Genomic DNA, 12,141 nt, shown 5'->3' with positions numbered 1-12,141 from the left:
TTTTATCTTATGCATGGAGTATTAAATGTAGATAAATAAAAAAATTAATTGCATAGTTTTGATGTACACGACGAGACGAATCTTTTGAGCCTAGTTAGGTCATAGTAGGACAACAATTACCATAAACAAACGAAAAGTGATACAGTGTGTCACAGTGTCCGATGTGACCCTTTTTACCCCTATTTTACGGATCTAAACACACCCCAAGCAAAATATACTGTAGCTATTGCATGTGGCAGTTGCAACTACATCCCAGAATAAGCACAACCAAGCACATCGATATACTCCCTCCATTCAATTTTGATGGCTATATTTCAGAAACTCAAATCTTCATATATGATAACTACATTAACTATTGGTATGAGCTATGTCAATAAATAACACTAGTAACGAGAAATTCCAGTTAAAATATTGAAGAATCAACGAAAAGTGTGTGTTGTATTTATTGTATGATATATAAGTACTGTTATCTGTTATCTTTTAGTTATTTTGTTAAGGTAAAATATAGCTATCAAAGGGTGTGTTTAGTTGGTGAAAAGTTTAGATTTTGGTACTGTAATACATTTCGTTGTTATTTGACAAATAATATCTAATTATAAATTAATTAGGTTTAAAAAGTTCAGCTCATGCTAATCAGTTAGACTGTGTAATTGATTATTTTTTTAACTGTATTTAATAGTCTATATATGTGTCCGAAAATTTGACGTGACAAATACTGTGATTTTTAAAAAAAAACTAAATAGGGCCTAATCGAATGGAGAGAGTATTTCTAGAGCGGGGATGACTGAGAAAATTTTAGTAGAGCTGGAAGTCTGGAATTTTCTAGTAGGAAATGAAGAAAGAGAGCAGCTCCATTGCCACTGTAGCATCACTATAGCCAATCATCAATTAATGATCATTATTAAATTCATCACGAAATGTTACACTCATCCATAAAAAAAAATTTACAAATAAATTTCGTTTAGTGTTCCATACATGCGTTCCATGCATGCACATAAGATTCTCTAGTAGCGCAAGTTTAGGTAGCACGAAACAAACAGGCCCATCTCACTGCAGATGGTCTGGTCCCATGCTAACTCGAGCGAGAAAAGAAGTCCCGAAGTGGGGTCCGCAACCTCGGCACGCGCAAATACTCGCTTTCCCCGCTGCCCGCTGCCCGCTGCCCACTCCGCACTCCCATCCCCACGCCACACCGCGCCGGCGAGCAAACCAATCCAGCAATGCCGGCGGCCGATCCCCCCGCCGCCGCGGACGCTGCGTTCGATGAAGGCGCGCCTGCCCACGCACCCCCGTCGCGGCCGCGGCCGCCGCCACCGCCCCGCCCCCTCTCGCTCGCCTCCGCCCTCCCCTTCTGGTTCTACCTCGCCGCCGCCGTCTCCCTCGTCGCGCTCCTCCTCCCCCGCATCTCCCCCGCCTCCTCCTCTCCCGCGCCTCTCCCGCCCCTCCTCCGCGGGCACCTCGCCTCCGGCAGCGTCCTCAAGCTCGACCCAGCCCCCGGCCTCTTCGCCGTGACCTCCCGCCCCGGCGGCGGCGGCGGCGGCGGCGGCTCCCCCGCGCCCCGCGTCCTCATCCTCCCGGGCCTCGCCGCAGGAACCTTCTCCTTCCGCCGCGTCCTCTCCTCGCTCTCCTCCCGCGGCGTCCTCGCCGCGGCGCTCGACCTCCCCGGCCAGGGCCTCTCCCCGGCGCCGCCCGCCGCGCCCGCGCCCGCGCGGACCAGCGTTCTCCGGGAGATCATGGACCGCGGCGTCTTCCACGCCTTCGAGCACCTCGTCCAGACCGGCGAGGTCCCGTACCAGGAGGAGCCGGCTGCCCCGCCGGGGCCGTCCCCGCACGCGCCCGCCGAGGCGGCCGCGGCCGTCGCCCGCGCCGTGGAGGCGCTCGGCGTGGCCCCCGTTCACCTCGTGCTCCACGACTCCGCGCTCGCAGCCGGGGCCGCGTTCGCGTTGGCCAACCCGGGAGCCGTGCGGAGCGTGACGCTGGTCGACGCCACCGCGTCATTGCCGGCGTTCCCGGCCGCGGTGTTCGACGTGCCAGTGCTGGGGAGGCTGGTGGTGCGGGTGCCGGCGCTGTTCCGTGGGCTGGTGCTGCTGTGCTGCGCGCGCGGGCTAGGGGCCGAGGAGGCCGAGGCCCACCGGGCGGCGATGCGGGGGGAGGGGAGGACACATGGGGTGATTGAGGCTTGGAAGGCGATGAATCACAGCTTTCAGCTGGGGGAATGGAGGGGTTCTTCAGACGAGGTGAGGCGGCTGCCGATGATGGTGCTGTGGTCAGGTTCTTGGTCAGATATGTGGATTGATGAGGGGAAGAAGGTGGCTGCTGCATTGCCGGATGCCAAATTTGTCTACCATTCTGGCGGCCGGTGGCCTCAGGTCAGTGTGATGACTTAAGCTTAGTTTGCATTGAGTTTTTTTTTGGAGATGATCAACATTGGGCACTCCATAGTCCAGACTCTGCATCTGTTTGATCTGCCCCTAGAAGCCTATACTGACCTTCCCCAGCTTGTTATGAATTTTCTGTGAAATTTCTTTAAGACAGTTCTAAACACTTGTGATGTGACAATCGGTGAAAGATGCCAATCATTCAAGAATAGGTGGCACTTGCCAGTAGTGAATCTCATCACTTAATTTTGGGTTCATCATAGCCAAGTCATTCCCTTTTGCACGGAATTGACTGTCCATGTTCTTCTTCCCATTTTTTCTTTTACAGAGCTCCTTGCTGTCCGATTTTCATCTTAGCAATACTATTTTAAAACTACAGTCACCAAAGATACCTCACCTTAGCCCTTAGGCACTGCTACATTTTCAAGCAGTCATTGCTAATTTGATATTTGTGATCTCAGTATAGCATAAAATGCCTATGTGAGATGCTGATTTTGTTATTTTCATTGCTTTTCTCAGGAGGATGCCTCTGAGGAAATATCAGGGCTGATAGCAGAGTTTGTGACCTCTTCTGAAGAAACATCTTAGGGTCGAATTGAGTAGCTTGTTATATGACATCCTATGAGTTCACGGCTATGGTCAAGGGTCAAGATCTTGGATTTGAAAATGCCTTATGTGCATACATATGGTTCATTCAAACAAGAAGATGGCTCTGCCTCGGACAACTTGGTAGCTCCTGCTGCTAGCATGAAGCACTACCTAAGTGCAGACATCATGTTCTTGTACTATATCTTAAGGGATAGTTTAACAGATGCAGCCATAGAACTCTTGTGTTGATCTTGAAGTTGATGCAGTGATGAGTATTGTTAAGCCTTTTTGTCGGAAGAGTTTCTGCTTGTGGCATCTGTACTGAGTTCTGACTTGCACTGGTGTACTTGTTGTTGTTGAATTGGTATTGATCCTTGCTGTCTTGCTTGAATTGTAAAATGGTATGGTGCAGACTCATGCTAGTGTTCGAATTTTTTTTATCAAACATGTCCTATTCTATTGATGTATTCATTTAAGCAGTACTTTGAAGGCATTATATTCTGTGCAATTGTTTCCTGAGGTGCATTCATTCATGCAATGTTTGTTTCCTATGAAATTCCAGCCATATTCTTGTGCTCAAACAAGACCTAATAAGTCTGATCTACAATTTTGAGGTCTTGAGCTGTGCCCCTTCTGGGATTTAAATTCCCACTTCCCAGGCGCCTTGAAAATGGTTGGTTCTGCTTTTCATTTTATCGTGTGCATTCCCCCATGAAATCACAATGCTGAGCTCGAAAGTTATACGATAACCTCCATGAGCATGGCTAAGAATTTATTTCACTAAATTGATTTACTACCAAATGAATTATCACATGGAATTACATCAATATTTATGTCGAGCCTGTGGTGATTGCCCTTCTTGATGTGTATTCCTAGGAAACAGAAGCTCATGTATTTGTTTCTCTGCGCTGAATTCTGAAGTAGCCTGCAGTTTCAGAAGGTTCAGAAATCAGAACCACATGAAAACACAATGCAAGTACCCTCTTTTCAGTCAACATTTTTTTCAAGTGGTTGTTTCAAGAATCCAAATACTTCTGCTTGCCTTAGAAATGCTATGTGTCAATGTGTATTTACTGATGCCGATGTAAGTGGATTCATAGATGTGAGAAGCAGCACAGACCTTTGTTGGAAAAGCAAATCTCAATGTCTGCACTTGAGTTCCTGAACACACTCTCAAGTCAAATCCAAGGCAGTCCACTCCAATCACCGCTGCTTCCTGCATAGTATAACCGGGCAGTATTTTCAGTATCAACCTTCAGAGAGAATGTGCTTCAATTCCCTAATGTTCAGTCTTGAAAGGGTGCTTGCAATCAGTCTGAAGAAACTGTACCTCTACTTGAATGGCTTTGCACCTCCAGCATAGCGATTTCAGAGCCTGTGTGATCTTGTCTCCACCAGCTCTCAGGCGCGATATTATGTTTGGTGCGGAATGCGCAATGATGTCTGGCCTAGCTTTGCGGTATTCTTCGATCTTTACCTTTGGCTACAGGTCGAGACTTTAAACTATGATCAGCAAATGCATAATACCAGTACTAAAGTTTGGTAACAACTCATATCGTGAAGTTAGAATTATGGAGTGCTAGAAGGACATGTCAAATGAAAGAAACATGCCTCAGTTCCATATGCAGTGATCAACTCAATGCTGAGGACCTCAACCTTGAAGAAAGTGGCACCGCTCTCCTTTTTATCTTTCTGTGGCTCATCACCTGCACCAAATTCAGAAACCTGTAAAGAATCCCCATAGTCCTGTAAAATGTGGATATCTGCTGAATATAATGTTGATTTCCAGGTTTATCGCGGTCGCTACTTGATAAATGCTTGGCAACCATGGTGCTCTCTTCAGCAAAGGCAGGCCTCAGCTGACCCTCAACAACAAGGCTAGCAGGTGGCCGGTCTAGCCAGTCTATATTAGACTTGGTTGCAGTCTGGAATGGAATAGTTAAGAGAATTGTTGTTAACAAAACATATACGAATTACATACACCAAACCTAAATCATGTACCTCTACAATCATCTTTGCGAAGTACAATGGATGGCACGAATTCACGGTCTCGAGGTTGGACCAGCTCGGTAGATCATCATCTTCATCGTCCTCACCGTCGTCGTCATCCTCATCATCAAGAGCAAACACACCCTCCTGCACATCATTTTTCAGGCATGTAGGTTTATCAGCAATCTCTCTAGAGCCTGGACACAGGTAGACTCAGCAGCTTGAGAATTATTTTCACCACGCTGTTGAAGTCATCATCAAAGTCACTTTCCTCATCGTCATCCGAGCCATCATCATCCTCATCTTCGTCGTCATCTTCTTGCGCAAAATCTGTGTTGGAGGCCGCCGCAAGATCCAGGTCGGCAAAGACCTGTGTGTTATCCAACCCAATGATGACATGCTGCATCCATGAATCAGCAACATGGAACCAGATCATCATCAGTGTTATACTGACAAGATGATAAGGGAAATTTGGTTCCGTGATCTTTCGATGCTACGGAACCAATTTTCCCTGCTGACAAATTCATAAAGTGATGAGGCAGGGGAGGAAACGGGATGAACAGAGCCGTCACCGCGATCTTGTCCTCGCCCATGATGCTCTCCAGCAGCGCGTCCTCATTGTCGACCTCGAAGTAGATATCTGAGAAGATATCCACCACACAGAAGCTTCAGTAAGAACAAGTTACAGGAGCTGCCAGCAGCATTGCGTCAGCCGTGGAGCTCGGCTGGCGACGGCGTACCTCCGTTCTCGTCGGTGAGGTAGGGGAACTCCGGCAGGATGATCCGCTCGTGCACGCCGTCGCCGACGAGCGTGGAGATCATCACCGTCGCCTTGTTGTTCACCTGCACGGGCACGTGCTGATTCCCTTAGCATTTCTCGGTCGGCGAGTGAGCTAGCGAAAACAGAGCATCAGGTGGCGGACCTCGACGATGGTGCGGGCGGACTCGGCGTCGGTGAGGTGGGCCGGCTCCCCGTCGTCCAGCCTCGCCGCCTCGGGGATATCCTCGAACGGGTGGTACCGGCCCCTCGCCGGCAGCTCGTCGTCCATGTGGTCCGGCGCCGACGCGACGGCCCTGCGGCGTCAAACACCCATCAGTCACCTGGCGGCTCTGCCCGCGCGCGACCAGGACACACGTACCGGCAATGGCGGACGCGGCCGGCGCCGCCGCCCCGGCGCGCGCGCCCATTGCCCCACCAGCACCAGGCGTGGCGGCGGCAGCGGGAGGGGAGGAGGCTCTGGCACCGGAGCGAGGGACCCGGGCTGGCGGTGGCTCGCCTGCTCCTCGCGAGGGCGGAGCTAGGGGCGCGGCGGGCGGAGGGGAAGGGGGAGCACGAGGGGTCCGGCGCTGCAGCGGTGGCAGCCGCCGGCAGCATGGTATACCATGGGAAGGGAGGCGCGGCGGAGATAGTTTGTTTAGATAGTTTTGGGTGGCGCGGGCGCGGGCCTCTCGCTCCCTATCCCGAAAACCGGAAGCTGACGCGAATAATGCTCGAGGATGACGACGGGCTTCTTCTTCCTTCGATGGGCTGCAGACCAGTCCATTGCGTAAAACAAATATGTTTTTTCCTCGCAAAAAAGAGCGCTCCTTTGTTTTTACTACTAGTCTTTCGATTCGAAAATGGGAAAAATAGAGACTTTTATTATGGAGTGCATTGACTCTGAGCATCAATGTATTTCAACCGATGATGCACATCAACCTCGCACTACCTATACAGATAAATATGTGCTCATATATTCCACGAAATAAAATTTTTAGAGATCATACAGAACATACAATTGGATATACCACTACTATTAACTAGTTAGAGAAAATTTATCTTGTAACCAAACCCGAACATATCCAAACTAGCCTTGTAAATGTCCCATGTCCCATACAACAATGTATCACTACCTGGATGGACTAACAAGCAACCCGTCTTCTCCCCTATTCTCCGTTGTCCTTAATTCGCGAAATGAATCTATTAAACCTAGTTAGTATATGATTTGACTATGTTGTTCTACAGTAAATATATACTAATGATAGATTAGTTAGATTTAATGGATTCATCTAGTGAATTAGCCTTCATTTATGCAATTGGTTTGTACTTTTTCTATATTTAATACTCCTAATTGATGTTGAAACATTCGATTTGATGTGACGAAAAGTTTAGTCACCCGTTATTTAATACTCTCTCGTCTATATTAGGTTTTGATGAGTTATCTTAGCTGGGATGGAAGCTGAGATTATTGTTTTATTATTCTTGTTCTGTTATTATTATATATTGTTTCTATCTTTCAAAAAATATATTAATATTTGGACCCATACTGAATTGCATACCTAAGTAACAAATGCTTAGTTTTCTTATTTCCCTAATTTTGAAATATAGCAAAAAAGGAAGTATCAAGGTGAAGCAAATAATTATCGTAGCAGCAGCCCGGAAAGAACACATGCGTACCAAAAAGGTCTGTTTGTTTTCGATTATAATCGTCTTATCGATGGAAATAAATGATAATCCCACCAAACATCTCTGTGGTAATCCGCTTCATAGATTTTAACTACGAGAAACAAAAATCGAGAAGCGAGAAAATCTTCGCTTCTCTGGAATATGCTTAGATTATAAGCTAAGCGAAAACAAACAGGGCCAAAACTTAAGAGCAAGGGTAATGTATATGGGTGAACCAGTCCATAAGAGTGGGTCCCACAGTAGGTGGTAGTAGTTAAATTTCAGGCCACAATGTATCTGGATCAACCCATCTATAGCAGTGGGTCCTGTGATGAAATAAAAAATCTCAATCCTCAACCTCCAGTGTCCCTTTCGCGCTAGTGGCCGGAAACTCCATCTCCCTTCCGCCGCCGCCTCCGTCGTCTCCATCCCCGATCTCCCTCCTTGCGAGCTACCTGAAGTTAACAAATACACTGCCAACCTAATACATGAACTAACTTAAGGCTTACATACATAGGCTTACAGTTACACTAAATATTAGGGATACATGCATGTCCTCCTGCTTTTCTACTCCTCAGCCAAGTCTTTTGTTATATGGTCAAGTATGGTGTCATGTCAGCTTTTTTCCTTTTCATTGAAGTTTGAGGTATCTATTGCCAACAGTTTCAAATAGGTCTTGTACTTTTTATCTCTTGCAGTTTTTGCTTTCATTGACATAGCTTCATGATACATAACCATAGTCTGACTTGGTTGGTTGCTCAAAGGGGATGGTGCAGCAGATTTTCTTGTCCCTTTCAGCCTTGTCTTCGCTTTCTTCTGCCCCTCCGGACGTACCTCTCTACTCATGGTTTCCCCCTCCGTGTCTTGGTTAGATGAAAAAGTGTACGCTCCTGAGCTAGATAGCTTGGTTCTTTTTGTTGTGCTCTCCTGTTGGATGATTCTGCACCATTTGGGCATCTCTTTGGCCACTTTCCACAGGTACTCATATATGAAAGACTTGCCCTTGTTGCCTCCCTTGAACATCTCATGGGCTGCTTTCAGAACCATGTCATCAGATTGCTCACTGCTGCGTGCACTTATAGCTCGAGCATAAGCCCCAGGACTGGGGTACCCCCTCTTGCTGTGTCTAGGCAAGAGCCTTGTGGTTATCCTTGACTACGTCCGAACAGCCGGACCCCTGTTCACCCGACAACGGTCCCGAACCCGTCCCCCGGCTGGGAAAGGTCTGGGAGCACTACGTGTTCCAAAAGAAGCAGGCGCTCAGCCCGAACAGCCGGGGGCTCCGGACCTCCCGTGGAGGTCCGGACCCCCATGGGGTCCCGGACCCCCTGTATAGTAACCGGACCCCTCACTAAGGGAAGGAATTGACACCTCGCCCCGGGGTGGTCCGGAGCTGCCACGTGTCTGCAAGCACAGACATGTGTATAAGGCCGCTTGGTCTCCATGCTAAGGTTCACCTACCACTGCATTCGTTGCGGTAGGTGGACGTCCGCATTGATATAGCAGAAGCCGAGGCGATTCTTTGACCAGGGGACACTATTGATCGCGTATTACCAAGACGTGTAGTGGAGCCGCTGGCGCCGCCCACGCCGCGCCTGTCAGTCTGCCATGACAGATGGACACGACGGCTCGGCTTCACCCATTATGACGCCTACATAATAGCCTCAACAGGCCACGCCGCAAGCTACGTTTCCCCAACGGGCGCCTTGCTGACGGGACGAGAGAAGACCTCCCTGAGTCAGAGGGGCAGCAGGGCATGGAAGCATATCGGAGAAAAGATTCACAACTACTGTAGCCATTTAAGTACTCTGCGCAGTATGCTACACAGTCACGTTGGGCCCACTTGTCGGGGCCTCAACGGCCAATGTATCCGCACCCCTTGGTCTATAAAAGGGGGGCGCCCGCTGGAAGAAAACTCAGGCTGAAAAAAGTCCAAGGCCTGGCAGAGGATAGATTCATACACAACCAAGAACAATACTTCTCCCAGTGGACGTAGGGTATTACGCTCCGGCGGCCCGAACCACTCTAGATCTTGTGTTCTTGCGTGCTTGCCTCAGTGCTAGATTAGCCTCACCGCCTAATACTTCCCCGAGTTCTCCCTCACTAGGGAATAGGCGGGTGCGTTCCGCCACCCGGCTGTGAGCACCCTAAAAATCCGACGACACATACATAGGCTTACAGTTACACTAAATATTAGGGATACATGCATGTCCTCCTGCTTTTCTACTCCTCAGCCAAGTCTTTTGTTATCTGGTCAAGTATGGTGTCATGTCAGCTTTTTTCCTTTTCATTGAAGTTTGAGGTATCTATTGCCAACAGTTTCAAATAGGTCTTGTACTTTTTATCTCTTGCAGTTTTTGCTTTCATTGACATAGCTTCAAGATACATAACCATAGTCTGACTTGGTTGGTTGCTCAAAGGGGATGGTGCAGCAGATTTTCTTGTCCCTTTCAGCCTTGTCTTCGCTTTCTTCTGCCCCTCCGGACGTACCTCTCTACTCATGGTTTCCCCCTCCGTGTCTTGGTTAGATGAAAAAGTGTACGCTCCTGAGCTAGATAGCTTGGTTCTTTTTGTTGTGCTCTCCTGTTGGATGATTCTGCACCATTTGGGCATCTCTTTGGCCACTTTCCACAGGTACTCATATATGAAAGACTTGCCCTTGTTGCCTCCCTTGAACATCTCATGGGCTGCTTTCAGAACCATGTCATCAGATTGCTCACTGCTGCGTGCACTCATAGCTCGAGCATAAGCCCCATTGAACTTTGTGATATCCCTCTTGACATCACCCCAATGTGTCTTCAATTGTTTGACTGACCTCTTGTGGCTATTTTTGGCGCGTTGTCATTGAACTCAGCAGCTACAACTTTCCAATAGTACTCACATTTTCTGTCGATGCCGATTACAGGATCAGTGGAGTGATGTGTCCAAGAATTGAAAAGCCGCTCATTTTCTTCTTCACTCCAATTGATGCGTTGAGCCTCTTTGGTTCTTTTTCTTCACTGCTATCACTTAAATCTTCAATGTTGATTGATTGCTTCTCTTGTTGTGTAGAGCTTGGAGGACTAGATTCGAATCCATGGGAAGAAGTATTGGCTGCAGCTCCTCCCAAATGGCCAAATTGAAGAACTGGTGGAAACCTATGGGCTGTAGGTGCTCCCAAAGGAACAACACTTTCCTGGAGATGAAATCCTTGAAAGCTAGGTGGAGGGACTTGTATCCAACTCACTTGCTGTTGCACACCTTGAAATCTAGGAGGAGAATGGCCATATGGGGGTCCAAGAGGATTGAAGTTCTGTAGGAAATTTGATGGTCCAAAGGGAAACTGGGATTGGGGTGTAGGTGGTGAGATTTGGCCACTATCCTCTGAGTATTGGGTTGGAGAGCCTTGATTGAGAAGGTTTGAAAAGTTTCTGGGTGAGGGCTCCATTGCTGAGTTCTAGGGTTGAAAATCTCAAGTAGATGCGTGGAGAATGGAGCTCAAATTAAGTTTCAGTTTTGTAGGCAGGGAAAAGGTTCAACAAAGACAAGGCAGGCATGTACAGGAGGCCAACGCCCAAACACCCAACGGCTACCTTCTGAAGGGCGACGGCTCTTTGTTGTTTATTGTTATCTGATAGAGCTACAATATAAATACTATTTTTTATTATCTTGTGGGCTGCCTGTAGCACTATGAGTGGTTTTTAGCTATGGACTGCTTATGGACCATCTCCGCAGTGTACCAGCTACCTGATAGTGAATATTTAATTCCTTATGGACTGATTTTGCTAACATTGTGGTTGCTCTAATGTGCTCCAACGGTAAATCTTGTTCTGATTCCAGAATTCAAACTTGACTTCAAATCCTGAATTTATCTTCAAGTAGTAAAACCCAAATTAAAGGAGCAGCTAGATTTCGGTATACTTGCAGATTTTAGAATATATATATTTATTTCTAAAGCAAGTAAGAATTCCACCTTAAATTTTGGTTTGATCGTTTGGTTTGGTTTGGTTCGTCTCGTATTATTGATAGGTGGTCCTATACTCTTCCTCTTGAGTCCTATACTCTTCCTCTTAGGTCCGATATTCTTCCTCTAGGTCCTATATGTAAATTTAACAATTCCTGAACCTCTTTTATCTTTTTTATATCGTGGATAGTGAAAATAAGCAAAAATAGTATTTCTACGTAAAACACCCATAAAGAAGGGTAGACGGTCTTTCATTATTCTTCGTAATATTAACAACATTTCTGATCCCTATTTGCATTTCAGTGGGTTGGTCTGGTATGAGAAGTTTCGGGAAGGAGTATATTACAACATTTCTAATTCGATGGCTCTTAGTCCATTCCGTATATGAGTCGGACCAATCCTCTCGTCTAGAGAACATATCTGGTGGAAACCACACATTCGTGAAAACCCATGCAAATCATGATAAAAAAATTGTCTAAATTCTTCAAAAAATCACACATGTAGATAATATGATGATACACAATCTTGTAAAATATCTTATTCAAACTCGACTTCGTTTGTGAGATATAAAAGTAACATTTTAGGACAGAAAACTGCCCAGATGATTTGTTAGAAATTTGTTATTTTTATATCTCACAAATGAAGTTGAGTTTGAATAAGATATTTTACAAAACTGTGTATCATCAGATTTACATGTGTGATTTTTTTATGAATTTAGACGACTTTTTTGCAGTAATTTGCACGAGTTTTCACAAAAATTATGGTTTTCCCCGATATGTTTCCTCTCATCTATAACTCGATTATATAGATCCATACAA

General features: G+C 46.7%; 2 protein-coding genes across 2 annotated transcripts; one reads left to right on the top strand and one right to left on the bottom strand.

The window, feature by feature from the left end:
* The first annotated feature begins 1,145 nt into the window (after positions 1–1,145).
* LOC120685678 (protein AUXIN RESPONSE 4-like) lies at positions 1,146–3,462 on the top strand. The gene is made up of 2 exons (XM_039967732.1): positions 1,146–2,369; positions 2,898–3,462. The coding sequence occupies exons 1-2, from the start codon at positions 1,221–1,223 to the stop codon at positions 2,964–2,966; spliced, it is 1,218 nt and encodes a 405-aa protein (XP_039823666.1). The 5' UTR covers positions 1,146–1,220; the 3' UTR covers positions 2,967–3,462.
* Positions 3,463–3,630: 168 nt separating this feature from the next.
* LOC120685677 (uncharacterized protein At3g49140-like) lies at positions 3,631–6,389 on the bottom strand. Its single transcript, XM_039967731.1, has 11 exons — positions 6,095–6,389; positions 5,879–6,029; positions 5,696–5,798; positions 5,528–5,595; positions 5,194–5,355; positions 4,968–5,102; positions 4,774–4,891; positions 4,578–4,672; positions 4,297–4,449; positions 4,087–4,182; positions 3,631–3,891 (listed from the first exon to the last, which is right to left on the bottom strand). The coding sequence occupies exons 1-11, from the start codon at positions 6,328–6,330 to the stop codon at positions 3,790–3,792; spliced, it is 1,419 nt and encodes a 472-aa protein (XP_039823665.1). The 5' UTR covers positions 6,331–6,389; the 3' UTR covers positions 3,631–3,789.
* Between the last annotated feature and the right edge of the window lie 5,752 nt (positions 6,390–12,141).

Source organism: Panicum virgatum, chromosome 8N, assembly GCF_016808335.1.
Source record: "Panicum virgatum strain AP13 chromosome 8N, P.virgatum_v5, whole genome shotgun sequence".
Lineage (NCBI taxonomy): Eukaryota > Viridiplantae > Streptophyta > Magnoliopsida > Poales > Poaceae > Panicum > Panicum virgatum.
The sequence above is the reverse complement of the archived record's forward strand: the minus strand, read 5'-3'. Positions and strand labels throughout refer to the sequence as shown.

Bases quoted from the DNA above. Each gene is read 5' to 3' on its own strand.
- LOC120685678 (XM_039967732.1), top strand. From the start codon at position 1,221: ATGCCGGCGGCCGATCCCCCCGCCGCCGCGGACGCTGCGTTCGATGAA. The intron at 2,370-2,897 runs GTCAGTGTGATG...TGCTTTTCTCAG, and splicing joins CTGGCGGCCGGTGGCCTCAG to GAGGATGCCTCTGAGGAAAT.
- LOC120685677 (XM_039967731.1), bottom strand. From the start codon at position 6,330: ATGCTGCCGGCGGCTGCCACCGCTGCAGCGCCGGACCCCTCGTGCTCC. The intron at 5,103-5,193 runs GTGAAAATAATT...AATGATGTGCAG, and splicing joins ATGATGACTTCAACAGCGTG to GAGGGTGTGTTTGCTCTTGA. The intron at 4,673-4,773 runs GTAGCGACCGCG...AATTTGGTGCAG, and splicing joins GGTTGCCAAGCATTTATCAA to GTGATGAGCCACAGAAAGAT.